Here is a 23787-nt window from a genome sequence, read left to right as displayed (position 1 = left end):
TTCAAAGGTAAATCTTCTGCAATTGAAAAGATAAATCGTGCATAATTTACCTATCCTAGATCGGAACAGAGCTACTCTTATCAGAAACAAAACATTTACACTGTTTTATTTGAAACAGATTTTCACATTGGACATACATTTCTTCACCAAGATACAGTTATTAGTATTTCCTGGTATCTTGTTTGAATGAGAAGTGTAGGGAGCCGTACACACACACACACACACACACACACACACACACACATTGTCTCCCTGCCTCTCCCTTATATGGGCACATAGTGCACCTACATCAACCGTGATCCTCTCCTGCTCACGTCACGTACACGGACGTGAGGATGACCCATCAGAGATCACCCTGTAGCCTCCTCCTGTCCCACTGGCCCACCCTTGCCCTATAAAAGCTGCGACCACTTCCCCAATAAACGAGACTTGATTGGACTTCCTCAACTTGTCTCCATCTCTCTTTGTCTCTTGCTCTGTCTATGTTAATCCCTGTTCCTCCTCCAGGTGGTTACCCCACGGATTGACCCGCGGGCCCGTCAGAGAAGGATGGGAGAGTATTGGAAAAGCAACATTTTCATACGGGTAGATGGCCTCGTTTTACTACAGCAAAATAGGACTGACCGAAATTACAAATAGTGGGCCTTGTAATCTCACCACAAGGATAAAGGAAGAGCTACAGAGAAACTCTTTATTATCACCATTTGTGCCACCAACTCTATTAACTTATAGTTAACAGATTGATCTCATTTTATTCTCAATTTTTATTTCTTTGTACATGCTTATAGTACATAATAATCACATTCCTTGTGCACAGTTGGTACATGTACATAATAATGTATCTTAATTCTTTTTTTAATCCACTTACCTTCCGTCCTCCCTCCATTCTTAGAGCCCTTCCCAACTGCAAAAGATCTACTTCCCTGTTTCTTATCTTTTGCTGTCTTTTTTGCATTGTGTGTTTTGGGATCAAACTCATGACCTCGCGCTTGCCACGCAGGAGCTTATGCCGCTGAGCTAAATCCCTGGCTGCTCTCTTCTTAATAGTTTGGTTTTTCATATAAGAGAAACTATGCAATATTTGAGCTTATGCATCTAATTTATTTCACTTAACATTGTGGTTTCTAGGTAGATCCGTTTTCCTAGAAACAACTCTTTATGGCAGAGTAGTACTCCATTGTGTATAAATATATTTTCTTTATTTAGTCATCTGTTAGTAGACATATGGGCTGCTTCAAAAGTTAGCTATTGTGAATTGTGCTGCAATAAACATTGATATGCATATTTCATTCTAATACAAAGCCTTTGAATCTTTAAGGAAGATTCCTAGAAACAGAATATCTCAAACCAATAGAATTTCTAGTTTTTGTTTTTAAAGGGCTCTCCATTCTGATTTCCAAAATGGTTGTACAAGTTTACATTTCCACCAACAAAGTATGAGGGTTCTTTATTCCCTGAAGCCTTGTCAGAATTTATTATTTGATTTTTTAAAGTTTCTTGATGACAGGCATTCTTTCTGAAGTAAGATGGACCCTTAGTATTGTTTTAATTTTTATTTCTCTACTGACCAGAGATGTTAAGTACTTTTTCATGTATTTATTAGCTATTAGTACTTCTCTGAGAAATGTCTGTCCATTTCAGTTGTCAATCTTTTGCTGGATATTTTGAGGAGAGCTAGTTATTTTACTTCTTTACTGAGTTTATTGGTACATTTTAGGTATACAAAATGATCACATTATAGGGAATCTGTAACTCTACATGGTATAAGTTGATTCTTTTTTACGTGCCTCCAGCCTCCCCCCAATCCCTCTCTCCCTCCTTACGTAAACAGCTTAGTTTCCATCTTTTTCCATAATTTTTTTCTTTTGCTTTTCTTCCTTCTCTACAATCTGCTCCCTAGCTCCCCTTCCTATTTGAATAATTTCTTCCTGTCTCACAATTTCTATTACACATTTTGGTCCTTATTTATATTGTCAGTTTCTCACACCAGAGAAACTCTATGATAATGCCAGGCATTTAGCTCAGTGGCAAAAGAGCCTGCCTGGCAAGCGCTAGGCCTTGAGTTCAATCCCTGGTACCAAACTAAACAAAACAAACCTATGCGATATTAACGCGTGTGTCCAATTTATTTCACTTAAGAGAATGGCCTCAAGGTACATCCATTTATCTAGAAATGCCTTAAATTCATCCTGCTTTATGGCGAGGTACTGCTCTATTGTATAGAAAAACCCACATTATCCATTCATTGGTTAATGGACTTTTGAACTGTTTCTAAGATTTAGCTATTACAAAATAGCTAACTAGAAACATGGGTGTGTAAATATTGCTATGATATAATGCTGATAACTCATTCAGGAAGATACCAGGAAGGGCAACGGCTGAGTCTAATGAAACCTCTACTGTTAGTTTTTCAGGGAATCACCACAACGATTCGCAACAGTTGTCCCCGCCTGGAAACCATATCATTTTCATTGTTTTCTTGCATTGGGTTTTATTCTTTTTTGTTTTGTTTATGTTAAATCTGATGGCACGAGCAGGTATTTAAAAGATAGCAAGACATTACAGTAGCCATTTTGGATTTACTGTTAGCTTATTTTGAAGACAATTGCATTTATTGCTTTGTTTTTATTGGTTCTAATCCATTGTGTTTGATTTTTACTATGTCTGAAGGTATCTGCAGCTATTTGGAAGATGACAAAAGGCATTATGATAACTATTGCTGATTTTGTAAGGTTTTGAAAGTCCTGTATCACTTAACACTGGTTATTTTGATCGGTTTTATTGTTTTGTTTTCCTTAGTTTTATCCTCTTTAAAATTAAAAAAAAAATGCTGGCAGGGCTGTAGGGGGAAAACGAACCCTTTCCTACTGCTGTGGGACATGTAGACTGGTGCAACTACTATAGAAATTACCAGGGAAATTCCTTGGCCTGAATAACCACTATGAAGATAAAAAATACGCAATATAGTAACCATTGATAGTCTCTTATTATTTTGTTTTGAAATCCTGTATGATCCCTTTTCTTTTATTTTAAAATTTTATTTTAAAATTTTAAAAAACCCTAAAACTAGAAATTCCATTCAACCTCTTGATATCTTCCTGAATCAAAAGCATCATACCACAGTGATATATGCACACCCACATTTATAATTGCACCTTTTACAATAGCTAAATCTTGGAAACAGCTCAAATGCCCATCAACAGATGAACGGATAAAGATGATGTGGGGTTTTCATACAGTGAAGTACTACTCTGCCTCAGGGGAAGATAAGGTTGATACATTCCTAGCTAAAAGAATACACCTTGAGACCATACTTGGGTAGGAAGAACCTCTACAGTGAAATATCTTAGGTGAGGTAAATCGGACACAGGTGGTTAAATGCCACATTGTTTCTCTGGTTTGAAAAGCCAAAAGCGTAAATAAGGACCAAAATGTATAATAGATATTGAGAAATGGGAGGAAACGTTCAAACAAGAAGGTGAACAAGGTGGCGGGTATTGGAGGGGAAGCAATGGACAAGAAAAAAGAGAAAATAGAAGGGAAAAATGAAAGCAAAACTTTTGTAAATAAGGAAGAGAAAAGAAGAGGGGTATGTGGAGAAAAAAAGAAGATGCACAGGTACAAATTCCCCATGGTGAATATTATCATTATGTATATCTAAAATACACCAATAAAAATGCTGGAAAAAATTAATAAAAATGTTTGAGCCCAGCATGGCGGCTCATGCCTGCAATCCCAGCACTTAGATGAGCTGAGGCATGAGGATCCTCGTGAGTTCAAGGTCAACCTACGCTACACAGTGCGTTCAAGACCAGCCTGAATTGTACAGTGAGACTATGTCTCAAAAACAAAACAAAACACATTTGGGCTAACTGACCAGGGATATGCCTTATGGTTTAGCTGATAACTGTGACACTTTGAATATTCTGTTACATGTATCCTGAAAAGGAATCAAAACTCTTGGTCCTCCCTGACTTTTGACCCATGTAGCACTAGCTCTGTACTGAGAAAGATGGTTTCCTCTAATACAGTATGGACAAGTCATGGTCTGGATTTTCTTGACTTGAGATGACTACAAAACCTTATGATATTCGATAAAAAGAATGGCTGCCCTCCAGGCATATCTAATAAAATTTAATTTTAATGTCACCCAAGACTTATTAAAAGATTTGACTGAGAGGAATTGCATTGATGGAAAGTATATTATATGGTTGATTCACTCACTCAAAAAAAATTTGATTAAACCAGGACAGCAAAAGTTAGGGTATCATGACCTCTGCATTTTTCTACCCATATGTACTATTTTTCACACCATATTAGTGATGGGCCAATATTGACAGGCATACAAGAAAAAGAAAATGAGTCTTTGCTGTGCTTACTATGAAAGGTCATAAGGTTTCTGTTCATTGGACTGCAAAATCTTCTTGCGGGATGACACATGGGGACATCTCTCTGGTGCTGACTGGATTTCTCTGAGCACTGCTCTGCCTCTTTCTAACAGGTACTTGAGTGACTCACACAGTACCGATTAGTAAGAATAAGATCACAATTTTATTAACACTTCGAAATATGATGTACCAAGCCCCTGGCAACTAGGCGTCCCCATTACCTACTAGTAGAATAAGATTACAATTTTTTTTGAGGTTTTTTTTTTTCGGTGCCAGGAATCAAACTCACAACCTCACATTTGCCAAGCAGGCACTTACGCCGCTGAGCTAACACCCCACCCAAGATTACAATTTTATTAACACCTCAAAATATGATGTCCCAAGCCCCTGGCAACCAGGAAGTCCATATAACAATCAGGAATTCCCCTTTACAGACATTTTTGGACATTAATCTGGTTGTTAGCTGTTGGTGTATCAGTTTGACTTCAAAATGTGAAGAAGTCTTGAACTCTTTCTTTTTTTAGCATGACGTCGCACCAAAAAAAAAAAAAAAAAATGTCAGTTGGGCCTCTACTGTCACGATCTTTCATTTTCTTTTTTGTCTTTTTCCTTTTTACCGGTACCGAGGATCTAACTCACGACTGCCTGCTTGCAAGGCAGGTGCTTATGCCGCTGAGCTAAATCCCGCCCCCTATGATCTTTCATTTTCATGATGTCCAGTTTTCTCCCTGGAAAACGTGGTGAGGGTAGAGAAGAGCACAGCAACAGGCAGGGGCTCATGTAACTCTGCAAAGACTGGCCTCTGCCCTGCTCTTCCTTATTTATTCTCTAATACATGCTTTCCATCTCACAATCCAGTTTTGTTTTGTTTTGTTGTTTTGGGGGACCTTGGGGGATTTTGGGGAGGGGGTGAGGCTATTTTGTTTGGTTCGGTCTTTTTGGATTTGCTATACAGTTCAGGCTGGTGTTGAGCTCACTTTGAAGCCCCGGATGTTCCCAAATTTGCAATGATCCTCCTGCCTCAGCCTCTCAAGTGCTGGGATTACAAGCAGGCACCACCATGCCCAGATCCCAGTTTCTTTTGTGTGTTCTTTGGCTAAAGAACAAATCTGCATGCATTTGAACCTTAATTGTGGGCAGGATTCAGAGTTCTTTTTTATGGGACTTGTGGGTCCTATGGAAATTAGAGGAGAAGTAGAAAACTAGATATTCCCAAGCATTCCATTCTCCAAAGGAAGCTCATAGAAGCAATTTGGGAAGTAGCATCTAATTCTACAAGCTGTTATGCTCAACTCTCATTTCTAGCTCAGTCAAAACACCTACTCCACTAGTAATTAATCTTTTCCATGCTTGTTAAAAAGCTGAAAGTCGCCTGGAGATTTAGCTCAGTGGCATAAGCACCTGCCTTGCAAGCAGGCAGTCGTGAGTTTGATCCCTGGTATTGATAAAAAGGAAAAAGACAAAAAAAAAAAAAAAAAAAAGAAGCTGAAAGTCATATTTATGGCCCATGCACAGCCATCCAAGGGGACTTTACACCATGCATTGTACATACAAAACTATTGCCTTAATCTTATCTTTCCTCTTCTCAATTTTATTTTGTTCTAATTTTTTTCTGTACTTACTTTTCATTTACCCTTCTGTGTGCATTTATGTAAGCTACCTTATTTCTTTTCTTCTAGAATGAAGTTGGGTATCAATAAATGTACTTCAACAAAAAAGGAAACAGGGATAATGATCTTTTTTTCCCCTACCGGTCCTAAAATGAAATGACTGTAACTTGCAGTTTTTACAGATCACTCCAGTCTCTTAAGTCTATTTCAGACAGGATCAACATTATACCTAACCTAGTCTAACATAGTCATTAGTATACAAACTAAAGCATAAAATGGAGAAATAACTAGGAAAAAAAGACCCTACAAAACCCTAGCTCTATAATTCATCCGTACATTACAAAGCAGTTGACTGAACAACTCTAAAACAAACAAACTCTACAGTTTCTACTCCTGAAGCGCATGACAAAGCATAAGCATGTTTAAGCATGCTGAGCTCACACACACAGAGAGGAAATACACTGCAACTGGCCAGAGTGTGGGTTTGTGGTTGGGGGCGTAGTTCCGGGGATGGATTCTCACACTGAAAAAATAAAGAACACAGCCTCTGACACTGGATGCCTGGTTTTGAAACCCCGCACTACTGCTTACTTAACCTGTGTGATCTGGGGTTCAGTACTTAACCATCCTGCACCATCTAGAGAGTAAAAATAATGAACTTTCCACAAGGGGCAGTTGTAAGGATTATACATGTGTAATAACACCTGAAACAGTGCCAGAGCACACACAGGACTCACAGTAAATGTTAGTTATTATGAGTGACATGCTAGTGGGGGACACACTACCTTGGGTCTGGGGCAGCTTCATTGTCTGAGTTCGCCATGGCACCCATGACATGGGTAAAGGCCTGTATCCTGACCACTTTCTGAGACAGGTCACATTCTGTGGTTTGGCTGAATCCTTTGGACGGCTCTGCTTTCTCTTTCTCTTCTTGAGGAGGTATTACATGATGGGAAGAAAGCTAGTCCACTAACCTTTCCAAACTCTCATGTTCCTCTTTATCTCTCTCTCCTATGTGCTAGATACTTGACGGGTGCTGCGGGCAAAAAGATGTTTTTATCCTGTAGGAGCTGAGTGAGCCTGGAGATGAATGCCTAAACAATTACAGGCTAGGGCGATTAAGCAACACAATGGAGGTATGAACAGAACACTAGAAAATGGTACCCAGAGAGCAGGTGGAAACGTAAGACACGTGAAGAAGCACTGCAGAAAAGACGTAAAACTGTTCTACTGTTGATTTTCTAGGATCCACTGTAACTACTATATCAGACAGGATCACCTGGGGGATAAACCTTGGGGGACAACAGGTCACAGAACCTATTAGTTTCAATGTCAGAGTCCCTGCTTCCCACATGCCTGAGTTTCAAACACAGGCAATTGCAAGTCCGCGTTTTCTAGCTAAAAAAAGCATAAAGAATTATTTGCAAAACCTGGAATAATGCCAGAAAAAAAAAAAAAAGCGAGGCAGTACGCCTGCCAAGCAGCTGGCCCGGTGGAGCAGAAAAAGCGGAAGGTCAACCCGGCCTCAGAACACTCGGCGTAAACGAAGCTTCCTAGGCGGGGCATCCCGGGCCCGGCTCCGCCCCGCGCCTGCGCCGCCGCAGGGAGTCTGCGCAGTAGATTTGCGGAGGGAGGGCAATGCAAGTGTGAGCAGACCGAGGCAGCAGGGGACAACTGAGTCCACTGCGATTGCGCAGAAGCCCGAGCAGGGCGGGGAGCGCAAGACTTCGCGCCGCGCGCCTGCGCAGAAGGCTTCGTGGCGCGGCGGCGGCCAAGGCCCGCGCAGAGTGAGTGGCGCTGCGGGTGGGGCAGTCGGCGGCGCTGGTGAGCTTTGCGGAGCTGGGCGGTGCCGAGGAGTAGGAGGTGGAGGAGGAGGAGGAGAAGAAGTAGGAGGTGGCGGCTTGGGTCTGACGCGGCCCGGTTCGTGGGGGGCCCCTCGCTTGTTTATTTATTTATTTACTGTGGGCCACTCCGAGTGTGCGCGCGCTCTCGCTGCTCGGCGGGGAGGGGGTGGGGGGAGGGCCGGAGAAAGGGGGGAGTCGGAGCCGGGGTCGAAACGCCGCGTGACTTGTAGGTGAGGGAACGCGGAGCCGTCGCCGCAGCCTCCGCCGCCGAGAAGCCCTTGTTCCCGCTGCCGGGAAGGAGAGTCTGGTGCCGACAAGATGGCGGACGGGGAGCTGAACGTGGACAGCCTCATCACCCGCCTGCTGGAGGGTGAGTGGGGCGCCCCGCTTTCCGCGCTGCCCTGGCCGCGGTGCCGAGGGGTCCCTGGGCTCCCGCGAGACAAGGGCCCCGGGGCGAGGAGGGGCCCGGAGGTCGGGGACCGCGGCCGCCGAGCCCATCTGCGGGCCGGCCTTTCCCAGGGCCGCGAGCTCCCCGAGCCGTGCGTGCCGGCCTCCGGTGACCCCCGGGAGGGGGCGAGGATGCCGGCCTCTGGGCATTGTGCGTCCGTGGAATGTGTGCTGCTTTTTCCTCTTTGTGCCTTGTCCTTCGCTGCCTCTGTGAACGGGAGTTTCAGTAAAAATCTTTCTTAGAGGTTTGTTTCATCCTTTCTGCATTTTAACGTGATCGTGTAGCACGGAGTCTTTTTACGGAAAGGATGATGTTGGCGATCGCCACTATTACTTGGTATCACAAAAAGGCGAAAAAGAATCTTTGGTCGGGTTTGAAGGTAACTCTTTAAGAAATACGAAATCTGTACGTGTGTTGACTGAAAAGACGCTGGCTTTGGGTCTTGAAAATTTAACCGGTTTTGAGCAATTTAATTTCTACACAAACTTAATAAAGGCCCGTGGTGAAGCCTCTTTTAGGCAGAAAAAGGTATTTCCAAGTGTGCTAGCAGCGTTTGAAGTTTCCAGGCCCTCGTGTTTTCGGTGTTACTAGGGCCACAAGGGGGTAAGAAAGGGAAGAGGCAGAGAAAGAGAGGCCGTCGGTTAAAGGTATTAATTCATCGTCGGATTTTATTCGGAGTTAAACGCAGTCTTCTGCCGGAGGGAACCTGTGCTGTAGCATTTTCATCATGACTGTTCTGTGTGTAGGGAAGAATTTAAGCCTTTTGAAACATTTTAGAGTTCTTCGTCACACATGTTGGAAGGACTGCTTGTGCACTGTACGTATTCCCCGCTTTCACATTTTCTGAAGATTATTAGAGTGAGGCAGTTACGTCTTTTATATTTGGAAAATCATCTCAGAAAATTGTTTGGGAGGAGGACCTTCTTTTAGCTAATGCGTTGATAACTAAAACCACATCAGTTCTGTGGGTACCCTTTGTGTAACTAAATTGTTGCATTTGCTCCAGATGTAAGAGCTTTCCAACAGTTAAGATTGAATAAAAAGGGGTTGAAGAGTTAGCTCAGTGGCATAGGTGCTTGCCTGCCTGGCAAGCACGAGGTCGTGAGTTTGATTCCCGGAGCCACCAAAAAAATTTTTTTTGAATAAAAACCAAAAGTTTTACTTGGAACTCTTAGCCATCTTTTTATTATCAGGTTATTCGCTTGCAGTGTATTCCCTAAATACCTTAAACAGTTGTGAACATCTTTTCTGGTCTGTGAGAAATTTGTTTTGAAAAATAGTATATAGTGATGGGGCATTGCTGTACGAAGGATCTTGGTTACTCTGGGAGAAATTTAAGCTTACAGCTAATTTTATATTTTAAACTTGTAAATTTGAAAAATTTTAAACCTTATTTGTATTTCATCTCATTTTATGTATATTGATATGCTTTATAGGCATATAACTGTACATTCCTCTCGTGTATTTTTAAATTTTTGGTCTGGAGCCTTTTAAGTCAGATACAACTTTTTTATGATTACCGATACTTAAACTTTACTAGTGAAGTCAAGCTTATTGTTTAAAAAAAGGCATAGGAAAAGTATCCTAAGTGATTTCATTGTTTTTGTGAATTCACACTGAATGTGTGTTTTGGATAATCTTTATTCTTTCTTTTGGTAAAAATTCAAGTCTAGACACATTTTTCTTTCAATTTTATTAGTGGTGGTTGTAGTACTCTGTGCCAGGCACGAGATAAGGCAGTCTTCGCTGAAGGAGCTCCCAGTCTAAACAAGTGACTTTCTAGTTTTTTTCCTAGCCTCCTTTCTTTAAAAATTTTATTTTGTCTTAATCCTGCATAAGAATATTTAGTTCCACAAAGCGTCCTTAGACTACTTAGGTATCCAAAGGGCCTACCCTCCCCAGCTCTAGACCTATTCAAAGACTTGCGCAAAGGAGACTTGGGTCTTCTAAGAATTATTTTTAGTCCCCAAAGTTCTACTCTACTTTGGTTTTCAGTTGCGTTACATTGCAAATTTAACTCAAAGGAATGCTGTTTTGTAAAGCTACCTAGTAGAAGTACCATACAAGGGATTACAGTACATATTGTGACAGAGTAACTGCAGTTTCCTACTCTCCTCACAAACATAGTAACTGCACACAATTTTGAATTAGCCTAGATTTAACCTTTTTATCATATACTTTAAAATACATTGTTACAGGGCCTGGGGATATAGCCATAAATGCATGCCTGGCAAGCACAAGGTCCTGAGTTCAATTCCCAGTACCAAAGAAATATTACATATATATAATGTATCATAAAAATGTGTTAATTGGGGCTGGGGATTTAGCTCAGTGGCATAAGCACCTGCCTTGCAAGCAGGCGGTCGTGAGTTCGATCCCCAGTACCGATAAAAAAAAAATGTGTTCATTAAAAACAGCCATAATTTCTCAACATTGAGGTAAAAAATTCAGAAATTGGTTTCCTTTTTTAAAAGTTTATTATAGTTCTGAAACATATTCCTGGTTTTTCTTTTTTATTGTATCAAATTAGCAGTCAGGTATACAGTGTACACTTTTAGTAAATGTTTTGGGAGTTTGTATTTTCATTTTCAGGTGGGTATATCATTGGTGCTATATTTCAGAGAACTTTTAAAACATTTTAATAAATTCATGCTTTTTATAATGTAAAACAAAAATATTGATGCCATATTTGGATAGTACATATTTCTTATATTTTATTGGTTTGTTTAGACCTAAAAAATCAAAAAGTTTCTCTCACTTTATTCCCTATAGTAACCCTGTTACCACGTTCTTGTGGCTTATTATAGTGTTCTTAACTGATTAAATTGGTGCCAGTTTGTATGAGTAACCCAGAACATTCAGTAAATGCTTTTTCCTTAGGTGTTCTCTGAGGAGTTAGGGTAAGAGTGGAATATAGCAGAATCATCTGGGGGTACTTTGTTCAGACCCCTAAGTGCTGATTTTATTCTGGAGGAAGTGAGATGGGATAAGTAGAAACTGACGTTTTGGGAAAGTAGTATGGAAAACATGCTGGGTGATTAAGGTCATGCCGGCTCTGTTCTCAACCAGACTTGATCCAAGTATTTAAAAACTGGGTTTACTAGTTGGTGATAATTAATATGTTTATTATTTATCATGTATTTGAGAATATGTAGAAATTGTGTTTATGATTTTTTTCCTAATTAAAAATACATTTTTATAATAGAAAATTTGGGAAATAGAGAAGTATAAGAAGAAAAAGGTTCCTATAATTAATTCCACAACCCAAAGGTATCCTTTGTTGCAATTTTAACATACTGTACATCATTAGAATATTCTCTGTAAAGCTGTCTATGAGTTAATTTTGCTTGGAGTATTACATCATAAACATTTTTCCTTATTGAAGTGTATTCAGAAATAATCTCAAAAGCTGTTTGCTGTGTGAAGGAATTTTTTTTTTTTTTTTAATTTTTTAAACATGTTGCCACAGCTAGGCATTGTGGTGCACCACTGCAATCCCAGCACTCAGGAGGTCAAGGCAGGTGGATTGACTGGAGCTCAAGACCAGCCTGGGCTGACTGTACAGCAAACCCTGTCTCAAAAACAAACAAAACAAAAAAAAACCCCCACACTTTCAGAAAGCTGAACCTATTACAACATGAGTTGTAGAATATTACACCATATAGAACTCCATGGTAGAATGTAGTTGTATTCGTTGGCTTACTAATGGCTCTGTAAGAATTTCTGGATTTTCTTTTTAAGTGCATCTTTTGCTTTGCTTTGAATCAGATTTCTGATTTTTGTGGTGCTGCTGTAATCATTACAGTCTGTGTCTCCCTTTTTCTTTTTGTGGATCAGTCTTAAAATTTATACTGACAAAGCAAATAGGAAATTTTCCTTTTAGTGACCTTTTAAGTTTTTTTTTTTTAAGGAATGAGTTTGAAAAATTAAATAATTAATGAAACCATGTTAACCCTGCCCCCTTTTTTGGCATAGAGAATTGAACCCAGGACTTTTACATGGAGCTACAATGTCAAGCCTTTTTGTTTTGAGATGGGTTCTCAACTACTTTGCCCAGGCTGAGTACAAATCTAAGATCTTTCTGCTTGAACCTCCTGAAATTACAGGGATGCACCGCCACACAAAGACTCCTTAACTTTTCATGAATGCTTATATATAATTTACATTCCACACAGTTTGCCTGTTTAAAGCGCATAATTCAAGGGTTTGTAGTATAGCCAGAGTTATGTAATTATTACCACAATCAACTTCAGAGAATTACCACACATAACCTCAAAAAACACTGATCCCACAGACATTCTCCTTTTCGTCTTCCTTGTTCAGCCTTGGCAGCTACTGATCATTTGTCTATATTGATTTGCTTTCTCTTAACCTACATCTCGAATGACGAAACATTACAATATGTAGTCTTTTGTGTTTCATCTGTGTTTCATTTGTTTGGGGGTTTGTTTGTTTGCTTGTTTGTTTTGAGACAAGATCCCATGTAGTTTAGACTGGACTCAGACTCAGGAGTTTTCCTGCCTCAGTCTTCCAAGTGCTGGGATCACACACATGTGCCACCACACTTGGCTTTCTTTTGGCTCCCGTGAATAATGCTGCTGTCAACATCTGTATACAAGTTTTTAGTAGTTTTGTTTTTGGTTCCCTTGGGTATGTAATTAGAAATCGAATTATTGGATCATATGATTACTAATGTTTAAAATTTTGAGCAACTACCACAGCCTGTTTGAAGCTTCCACACGGATTTAGTTCTGACCCAGCAGTCTAACAATTAGGCAGTTGGAAGAAAGTGCTGCTAATTGCTTTTGCCCACCTTAGCTTTCTCAGGGAAAATGTCCCAGGTTTGGAAAACTAGCCAAGACGTATTTTTATTTGGCTATTTGAGTGCAGGGCTGGAGTTTTTGAGTCTAGAGAAAGGATTATATTGAAATTTAGGATTAGTAAGGAAGATAGTAAATTGCTTCTCCTGAATTTTTCTTTAATATCTTATTATTCACATTTATCATTTAGCAGAGTATGCATTGCAGTGTCTGCATTCTTAATTTGTAACTGGTAAAATAAATATATAGAAATGTCAGGATATTTTAAAATACTAAAATCCATTAAATTTCTGAAACAAAGGTTATCCTGAAGTCTTGAGGTACAGGGAGGCAAACAGAAGAGATATTTTGTAAATGTCAGTATGTTGGCAGTGATTTGGAGATGCAGGGGATAGGGATTTCTAGTTAAATAAATCTTTTGGAACTTAATTTTGAATAAAACTTTATACCTTTGAGAAGCAACCGCTGCCCATCTGGCAGCTGCAGATAGCCATTTCAAGGCTTATTCTTCCTGAAAATATAGAGGATCTTTTATGACAGAAAAGAAGAGAAAAAGATTAATGTCACAACTCTGTTTCTTCTTAACTACTGTACTACTCAACCTTACTCCCAAGATTTTTTATTGGGTTAACTCTAAAGGTGTGATTATTAGTTGGTGTCATTTTTTACACCTTGCTCTGCAGTACACCAGCTAAGACTTGCCATTTGATAAGATGAACATACTTAATGGAGACAGAGTATTCTAATACTAAAACATGCACATCAGAAATGCATAAATTCATCCTAAAATTAAAGAAGTGCTAATTTTTATTTTTGCTTTGATGCAGTATTTGTCATGCAGTAGAAAGAGTAGTGGTTGTCCTTTATGCTGCCTCTGCATTATTCATGTATGTAGCATAATGATTTGTGAGGGTATGCATAACCTTCCTGAAAATCACCAGCTTCAGGGCCCTCCCTTCCCAGATTTATCTGCATCTGTGCAAAGACAAGTAAAAGTATTAAGATACAGGCATCTTCAGGGGAGTACTGCATTCAATTCTTGATACGTACTATCAGAGTAACTTGGAGGTTTTGACACACCTTATTCTGCCATAACAGTTTTCTTTCAAGAATGTTAATCCAAGTATTTTTGAGTAACATAAGTTCCCAGCTAGTACATTTCTAACACCATTTTAACTATTTTCCTAATCTTACCTCCTATTTTCAAGATTCAGAGAAATCAGAAGTTAATTTGTCATAATAAGAGAAGTTTAAGAAAATCTGGCTGTACATAGCTCTCTCTAATGTTACACCTAATAGTAATGATACGTCTATTTAAAATTTTAAATAATAAAATGAGCTGAAACTTTATAGGTTTACTATGTTAAACATTTATCAAATAATTGAGTCCAAGGAGTGAGAGAAAAAGAATTGAGAAGTGTTACATGCATGGTGTATCAACTCACCACAGGGAATATAGTAATTAAAAAAATAGAGAAAATGACCAGACTCCTGAATGAGATGCTTACAAACCTGTTAATGGTAAAATAAGGTTTATATTAATAATAATAGGAAGGAGTAGATTTTGTGCATTTCAGATCCCAGCTACAATAGCTGTTGAATCCTGAATGATATCAGATAATTTACTCAAATGTTAAGTATGCAGGTTTTGGGTGCCTTTAAATTCCAACTCTGTTCCAGATTCTTTTGCCTATGGGGGGAATGATAGTAAGCATCTATTTCATGATGTTTGTGTAAAGATAAAAAGATAATACTTCAGTTTTTGGCACATGAAAGTAAGCTATTAGGTGATAGTTATTTATGCTCCTGAGCCGTGTACCTTCCCCATTTGGTACTAAATTTTGAAAAGGGTCTGCAAACTTGAGGATACGAACTTTTGAGTTATCAGTATCATGTTTGAAATTAAAACTGAGAATTTAAAAATACCTATTCTTTAAAAAAAAAAAAAAAAAAAAAGGTACAGACCAGGTGTAGTGGCACATGCCTGTGATCCTAGAACTCCAGAGGCTAAAACAGGAGGATTGCCAAGAATTTGAGGCCAGCCTGGGCTACATAGTGAGGTTAAGACTGGCCTGAACTACATAGTGAGACCTTATTGTAAAAAAATGAAACCCATTAATTCCTTGAAACTAACAACCCATTACATTTTAGCATAATGTTTTTGTGAAAAAGAAAAGTCATTTATTAAATGAGACGAGTACTTATTTGTGAAAAGCCTATCTAATGTCTTACGACAAACAGCTGAATTTGCTGCTGAATCTGTTATTTTAACTGATGTATATAAAGAAAATCTATTCATAATAGATACGTAGTTCGGGAGAGTACTTTAATAGCCTTTTTTGATAATTGAGAATACTCTGTGATATATAAGATCATATAGTACAGGCCAGATACATACCTGTAACCACAGCACTAAGGCTGAGGCGGGAGGAGCAGTGAGTTCAAGGCTGGTCTGAACTACATAGTGAGACTCTGTCTCCAAAAAAAATCACATAGTGGTAGTTTTCGCAGGTTAGTTGCAATATGGAATCTAAAATATTACCAGTGAATTTTTTTTCTATGACTCCAGGAATCTATCTACTACTTTAAATTGACATTAAGCTTGATTGTGTAATACACATTGGTCATTAGGGAACAGTTTCAGCTGAATTATATAGATGTCTAAATGTTGACACCCCATATACAGTATTTTTAGAATTACAGTAAAGGGTGTTTTGTGAAAAGAATACTTAGATCAGGTTGTAAATAAAGTAGTATGGTGAGGTTTTTTTTTAAAAAACAGATACTGTATTATGGTGTGAAGCAGAAGTGCTTTAGAAGTACTTTCTATTTGATACAGATTAAAAAGACATCTATTTGGGGATTAAGATTTAATAAAATTTATCATACAACTTAGAAAAACTAATTTTTGTATTTCACCTCAGATGCATGGCTGTGAACAACTCAACGATTACCAGTATAGTTTGGTGCCTCTAACTTGGTGTATGTTAAGATGCCAGCAGTTTGACTTAATACTGCTTTTCGTACCATCAATGCAGATGTTAACACAGTGAGAATCAGCTCCTTTCTCCGTTCCTGAAATGTCTGTCCCTTACTTATAGCAATCATTTTTCTGCTTTACTCTTATTGTACTAGCTGTTGTTTACTGGTGTGCACACTCAGGCTGAATCACCCCAGTTTGAGGTGTTACACAGAGCAGACCTAGCATAAGCTGAAAATATGACAACTCCCGGATTCTTTCACTTAAAATCCAAAGTTGGATTTAGCTAATCATAAATATTTTACCTTTTGTTGCTTAAAGGCCTACTTTTGTGCTAAATATGGAAAAATTGCCTCCCTCGGTTTTTAGGAAATCAGATTAACTGCCATTACTTAGAGTGTAACCTTGAATGAAAGGTAGTGGAATAGAGTAAAGAGAAATTAAAATACCCGTGGTTAGGGAAGATTACTAAGATTTTATGTGGCAAACAGGCATAAATGGCTTACTTCTTTTGGTATGATTTTAATTGTGCATTTTTTTATTTGGCTGGCTCTGACTGAACTGTCAATTGAGATAACTCATTACCTTTTGCTGTCTCTTACAGAAAGCAGTTTTAACTATTTGCTGAGATGATAGTGAAAAATAAAATTTGATATGCATACAATACACAAAGACATCATATACCTTTTATAATTTAGAAGACAAATGTATATTGGAAATTTTTTAACATAAGTAAAAAATGTAGAATATGATGGTTGAGAATAATTTTTTGTAATCACTAGATGAATGAAATTATTTTGGAGAAGGATGACATTTGGCTTGAGATTCAATCTGAGTTAGTGTTCTGAGTTAATTGATTGCAAGAGGTGAGTGTATGGGGCTTTTGAGTAGAGGTACAGGGAACCTGATCTGAACCTTGTCTCAATCCAGAGGAGTTTATATTTGTAATCCCAGGGAACAGTTATTGGAATTTTAGTAAATTCAAATCTACCACTTCTATATTGCATTGCTTAAAGCCAGTTGAGAGGGGTAGAGTGTAATCCTAGCCAACTCTGTACATATTAATAGTAGGAAGTAGGGCAAGGGTTAGCCAAAAGGGAGGCAAATGGCCTTCTTTTAAGGGGAGCTTGCCTGGTAGTCCTCCACTGGGATACTGGAGAATAATACACCCAGGACTTTAACACTGAACCCTTTTTTATTTTGAAATAGAGTCTCACTGAATGGTACAAGCTGGGCTGGAATTTGTGATCTTCTTGCCTCAGCCTCCCAGAGTGCTGGGATTATAGGACTGTATCACCAGTCCCACTGCAATGACTTTGACATTAGAAAATGACTTTGTTGGTGGATGATGATCTGTAATGAAATTTTATGTATTTCATCATGGAAATTATCTTCACAGATAAGAACCACCAAATACCATAATGTTGTTAGTGTGAGTGTTTGATTTTAGTTGTGCGTATTCATCACTTGGGAAGCATGTATGGAATTCTCTTGATACTTGCCTTTTAGTGTATTATTACGTTGCATATTGCTTTCAGATAGAATTAGATGGAAGCTCTTCACATGCACAGTTAAGTGAATTTTGTTGTGTATAAATTTCTTTCATACTTGAATTAAGATCTGAAAAATGCTACGATTGGAGCTTGGAAAATATTCCTGCTGCAAATTTGTGTAGGAATAAAGATTTCACTTGTTTTAATTTTTAACAGTATGGAAAGTGTAAGAAGCAGCTTACTTTGGACTCAAATAATACTAGTTGTTGTCAGAAGAACTCAAAACAGTGTAAACTTGCAAATAAGGTAGTTTCCTTTATAATCTCAGGTTGAATTCATTAAAAAACAACCGGTTTGCAGCCAGATCTAAGACTGTTCTGTTCTGTACTTGCTAATACTAATTGAAGATGATTCTTCTATTTTAAAAAAAAAGCCATTATCAACGTTGAGTTAAAAAAAAATCACTAAGTTATCATTGCTAAGGTGCTGAACTGCTGAGTGGCATAGTGGGAATTGACCCCAGGGCCTTTGCACTGAGTTACATTCCCTAGGCCTTTTATGTATTTGTTATATTGAGACAGGGTCTCACTGTCAGTAAGTGGCCCAGACTGGACTCAGATGTGAGGTTCTCGTTCATTAGCCTGCCAAAGTCGTGGGATTACAGCTGTTGGTCACTGAGTACATTGCAGTCAGCCATGGATACAACAGGTTTTACTACACGTGATTGATTAAGATATTTTTCCATAGAATAACTACACCATAGATTTTTTTTTTTTTTTTTTTTTTTTTTTTTTTGATACAAGGGATTGAACTCATGACCTTGTGCCTGTGCCATTGAGTTGTATCTCTGGACTACCGTAGACTTTTGAGCACCTTACATTTTTACAAATTTTATAAAATTGTCCAACAAAGACATTTTCTACAACATGTGTATTTTTACCACTATGCATTGTAACATGTGTGAGCAGATTGCACTGCAGGTTTACTAAAATGTTTTTCCCAGCTTTGAAAATAGTACTGCCTATAGTTGTTCCACATACACTATTCATAGAAACAAACTTTAGTCACTTCAAATTCACCATTGACTTCTCAAACAACTTTGAAGTATTGGTAATATCTGTTAGCTTATCAAGGAAAGCTTTTCAAAATCACAGCTTGTTTATTAATTGTGAATGCTCTCTGTATCCTCAAATCATCAGTCAACTGTTCTTACAGGAAGGCTAGTAGTTTTTAAAGTCTGTTGTCTCAAGACTTTTTTTTAATCCATTTTATTTCAAAGAGAAAAGAAAAAAGTAAAGCAATTTCACAGGGGGCAACAATGGTACATACATTGTGTATTATTATCCCCAAATCATTCATCCAGAGCACAAAATACTGTTTTCAATCATCCAAACAATACCAGCATAAATCTTTCTCTTCGATGAACCTCAGAGATATATCAGTCGTATAACTATCTCAACTATTTTTATGTACATATACATATGTGTGTATATATGTAGTGTATATGTGTGTGTATATATGCATGTTTTTTCAGTATCACAGTAGTGAGACAATACGATGTTCACACATGCATCTTTATTTCACTTATGAGTATGATCTCAAGTTTGTATCTATCTACCTATAAAAGTCTCCAGTTTATCCTCTATGGCTGAGTAGTACTTCATTATATAAAAATATCACATCTGTTTTATCCATTTCTCAGTCAGTGGGCATGTATGTTGCTTTCCAAGCTTTTACAAATTGTGCTCCTACAAACATGGGTGCACATATCTTGCTGTGGTATGATGTTTTTTTATTCTTTTGGGAAGACACTCAGAAGAGAAATAGTTGGGTTGAATGGGACTTCCAATCCTAGTTTTTTGAGGAGTTTCCACAATGATTTCCAAAATGGTTGCACCAGTCTACACTTCCACCAACAGTGGAGAAGAGTTCCTTTTTCTCAACAGTCCTTCCAGCATTTGTTACTGGTTGATTCCTTGATACTAGCCATTCTTTCTGGGTTGAGGTGGAATCTCAAGTGTTGTTTTAATTTGCATCTATCAAATGGCCAGTGATGAACTTTTTTCCACATATTCGTTTGCTGTTTGTATTTCCTCATCTGAGAAGTGTGTATTCATCTCAGATGCCCATTTTCGTATTGGGTATTTAAATCTAAGAGAACTGATTTTTTTTTTTTTGAGTGCTTTATATGTTCTTAATAGTAATCTTTTGTCTGAGGCACAGTGGCAAACGTTTTCTCCCCATGTTGTGGGTTGTCTTTTCACTCTGTTGGTTTCCTTTGCTATGCAAAAGCTTTTCAGTAGACTGAGATCCCAGTTGTTGATTCTTTGTGATAATTCTGTGCAGTCAAGGTTTTGTTCATGAATTCTACCTACATCAATGTCTTTAAGATTTTTACATATTCTATCTTCCAGATTTAAGGTTTCTGCTTTAATATTAAAATCTTTGATCCATTCCGATTTTACCTAATTCATGGTGAAAAATATGGGTCCAGTTTTAATGTTGGGCATGTGTAGAGTCATTTTTTTGCACCATTTATTAAAGAGGCTATATTTGGCACCTTTGTCAAAGATAAAGTAGCTTAGTGAATTTGGAGTTGTTTCCACATCTTGTAGTTTGTTCCATTGATCTTCAGGTCTATTTTTTGCCAGTACCAGCTGTTTTTTGTTTTTTGTTTTTTTTTTTTTTATCACAGTAGCTTCACAGTAGAATTTCAAGTCAGGGATTGTGATGCGCTTTGTCTTGTCTTTGTTGCCCAGGACTGCCTTCTCTATGCTGGGTCTCTTCTGGTTCCAGATGAATTTTAGGATTGTTCCTCTAATTCTGTGAAATGTGCTATTGGAATTTTGATTGAGGTTGCATTATATAGCAGTTTTGGAAGTGTGGCCATTTTCACTATATTGGTTCTTCCATCCAAGAGCACAGGATATTTCTCCATTTTATAATATCTTTTTCAGAGCACTATAGTTTTCAATATAGAGGTCTTTAATATCCTTTGTTAGATTCCTAGGAATTTCAGTTTTTGGATGTTATTGTGAAGGGTGTTGTTTCCCTGAGTTCTCTTTCAGTGAATTTGTTATTGTACAGGAATGCTATTGAATTTTGAGTGTTGACTTTGTAACCAGCTACGTTACTGAATTTGCTTATTAAATCTAGTAGTCTTTTGGTGGAGTTTTTGGAGTGTTCTATGTAGAGCATCATGTAAAAACAATTTACTTGATTTTTCCAATCAAATACAATTTAATCCTGTAAACTCACCATGGATAACATAACATTTATCTCACTCTGCTAACATATATGCTGGTTGGAAACTTAGTTTAGCTACAGGCTTGTTTTTGTTTTTTGTTTTTTTCTCCTGACCATTGCTTTCCTATGAATTGGGAGTGTCATGGTAAATACTTGGTTTCATAATGTCAACATGTACTGTTTGTTTTCTCTCAGCACAGCTTTAGTGGTGTTGCATAATAAACAGTGCCTAACCTTTCAATTATCAAAATAATACTTTTACAAGCATGATATTCAGAGTCCGCTTTTCTTCATTGGCACTGGTAATAAAAGAAAATGAAATGTGGTACAGCAGTAAGCATGACACCCAAGATGCTGTCAAGTTTTAACTGCCTTTTTATAACTTGCACACTGAGAAGCAGTGTGAAACAGTAAGAATGCCACTCAACTCTGCCATAATAAAAAGGTCTATTGATAATAAGCAGACCAAAGTAATTAAGTTTATCAACACTGTTTCAATTATGTATTTTTTAAAAGTTAACTATTATAATGTGTACGTGTTACAAAGTATTATTTTTACATTTTCCTAAACTTTTGAAAAATGTAAAAAATTATTCTTAGTCCACAGGCTGTGTATAAACTTGTATCAAGCCAGGTTTGACCTTTAGGCCTAGTTTGCTGAATTCTGGTGTAGTTTTTCCACCTGTCTGATGTAAATATGATCGTACAGAAAGATTATCTTAGTAGGTAAGAGTCAGGAAACTTTTGTATTTCCACCAAAGTTATGTGACTGATAAGGTAAAACAAGTTTGGTGTTTAATCCTTGGCAAGGTATTCCTCCAGATTTTTTGTGCATTCACTTGACTTTCTAGTGTCATTTAAGCACGTTTTTGGTACCTATTCTTCTGAGCAGCTATTCCATTGTTAAAAAGCAACAGCCCTGAAAATTCTGAAGAGCTTTTGAAATTTGATAGAAAGAAAGCATACAGTGTATGAGCTCACCAGTATGTATCACTGGCGCTATTTTTCCTGGAGGCATTTCCCAGATCATGATAAATAGGAGTAGACATTCCAGGCACAAAACTGGCAATCTAACCTGACTGGATAGGAAAGGTAGAAGTCTAAAGGTAGTTTGAAATTTTAAGTCTCAGGGAAAAATGAACTACATAAAGACCTCAAAATCGTTAGTTCCCTCTGAACTTAAAAGTTCAAGCCTTGCCAAGCTACAGGAGACTTATACCAAGATTTCTGTTCAGACTGTATCATGGCCATTCTCTGGCACTGGGTAATACTGAATTAGACTGGCCCTTGGGAAAATGTGGACGAGTCACTACTCCTCTGCTGCTAAAAGGAAACAGCCCTCTTTGGAGAAAAATGTCATCTAGATTTTTTACAGTATTTCATTCATAATTAATATTTCATTAAGCAAAATAATACAGGGCTGAATTGACCATAAACCTAGAGAGGAAGACAAAGAAACAGCAACAGATGATTCACATGTTAGTTATTCAAACATGGACTTTAATTAATACACTCATAATGAGGAAGATGAATTTTGTCAGACATTGATACTCTATGCCTGAAATAAATTTAAGCATTTACTTGTTGAGTTTATCAGTAAAACAGTACAGTAGAGTAATATGCTAGGAGAAAAAGTTTCCATAGAAATTATCTCATGCTGAGAAAGAAAAAAAATTGAGAGAAGAGGATATAAGAGACATGGGGGACATACTGGAAAGAGCTAATGTATGATAAGTCTCAGAAAAAGAGGAAATACATGATATGTAGGTGGACAGAGAGAATATTGAGAAAGAGTGCATTTCTAAACTAGAAAAAGAAATGAAAACACAGTATAAACTGCATTCCAAGAAGGCAAAGAACAAGAAAAATCATACTGAAGCCAGTCAGACTTAACTGACTGAGACAGACCCCAGACAGACATGAAAATTATAAAAAGTACCAGCGTTGAGTCAGAACAGTGGTAGAAATAATGGCTAATCTATCCCCAGAAGCTACAAAGGCCAGAAGAGTACAGTATTCTTTGTAAATAAAGCACTGAAAAAGGTGGTACTGACTTGTAGATCTAATGCACATGCACTTCACAAGTGAATACAAAATAGAAACTAGAGCTAAGATAATCTGTTTTGCTAATAGCCTGGCACTAGAAAATGCTACAGCTGTTTGTATTTTAAAAAAATAAAAAAGCTGCTAAGCAGAGAACCATGGAAAGAAATAGGCAATAAGGAATATCTCAGTAAATATAAATTAATGTGGACTGTTTAAAATAATTTTGAGCCAGGTGTAGTGGCACACACTCAGCACTCTAATCCCAGCAATCAGGAGGATCACTGCAAGTTCAAGACCAGCCTGGGCTACAAAATGAGCCTAAGAGCTGCCTAAACTGCATAGTGAGACCCTGTCTTAAAAAGACAAAAAATAGGGGAAAAAGACAAAAAATAAAATAATTTCAGAGCTGGGTATGGTAGCACATGCTTTTTAATCCTGCACTCAGGAGACTGAAGCAGGAGGATCACAGTGAATTCAAGGTCAGCTTAAAATATACAGTGAGATGTCTCAAAAACCAAAATAACTATTTTGCTTGATGGATTTTAAATTATGTGCAAAAGACATTTGTAATCCCTGGAGCAACCACTAAGTGAGAGGAAAAAAAGAAAAGACAGTGTATGTTTTTTAAAAAATGAAATATTAATAAAATTTAAACTTCTAGAAAGACTAACAGCAAATTCCGGCAGGAAAATCACAAGTCTAAGACCAATCTGGGCAAGTTAGTAATTTAGCAAGATCTTGTCTCAAAAGAAAAGTAAATAAAAAGGGTGGAGTTATATGGTAGGTCTTTGCAAAAACTCTAGGTTCAATCCCCAGGCCTCAGAACAGCCACCCAAAAAAGGTAAAAATAAAACAAATTGCTGCTATCAGTAAAGATAAAGGAGGCTAAAATAAGTAAACAAATGCAGTACG

General features: G+C 37.8%; 1 protein-coding gene across 3 annotated transcripts in view; it reads left to right on the top strand.

Annotated features, from left to right (window-relative positions):
* Positions 1-7658: 7658 nt before the first annotated feature.
* The window catches only part of Ppp1cb (protein phosphatase 1 catalytic subunit beta), a 40051-nt gene continuing 23922 nt past the window's right edge, over positions 7659-23787 (top strand). Inside the window, exons 1-2 of one of the 3 annotated variants that reach the window (XM_005005044.4) lie at positions 7659-7785; positions 8073-8212. In XM_005005044.4, the coding sequence (XP_005005101.1) occupies positions 8161-8212 (52 nt within the window). In that variant the 5' untranslated portion in view covers positions 7659-7785; positions 8073-8160. Of the gene's footprint in view, positions 7919-8072; positions 8213-23787 lie in introns of all 3 variants that reach the window. The other 2 variants (XM_005005043.4, XM_005005042.4) reach the window with 2 other exon arrangements.

Source organism: Cavia porcellus, unplaced genomic scaffold (genome assembly GCF_034190915.1).
Source record: "Cavia porcellus strain 051 isolate PalLab524CR breed Dunkin Hartley unplaced genomic scaffold, mCavPor4.1 scaffold_1, whole genome shotgun sequence".
NCBI lineage: Eukaryota > Metazoa > Chordata > Mammalia > Rodentia > Caviidae > Cavia > Cavia porcellus.
Note: the sequence above shows the minus strand (reverse complement) of the source record. Positions and strands in the feature narration are given on the sequence as shown.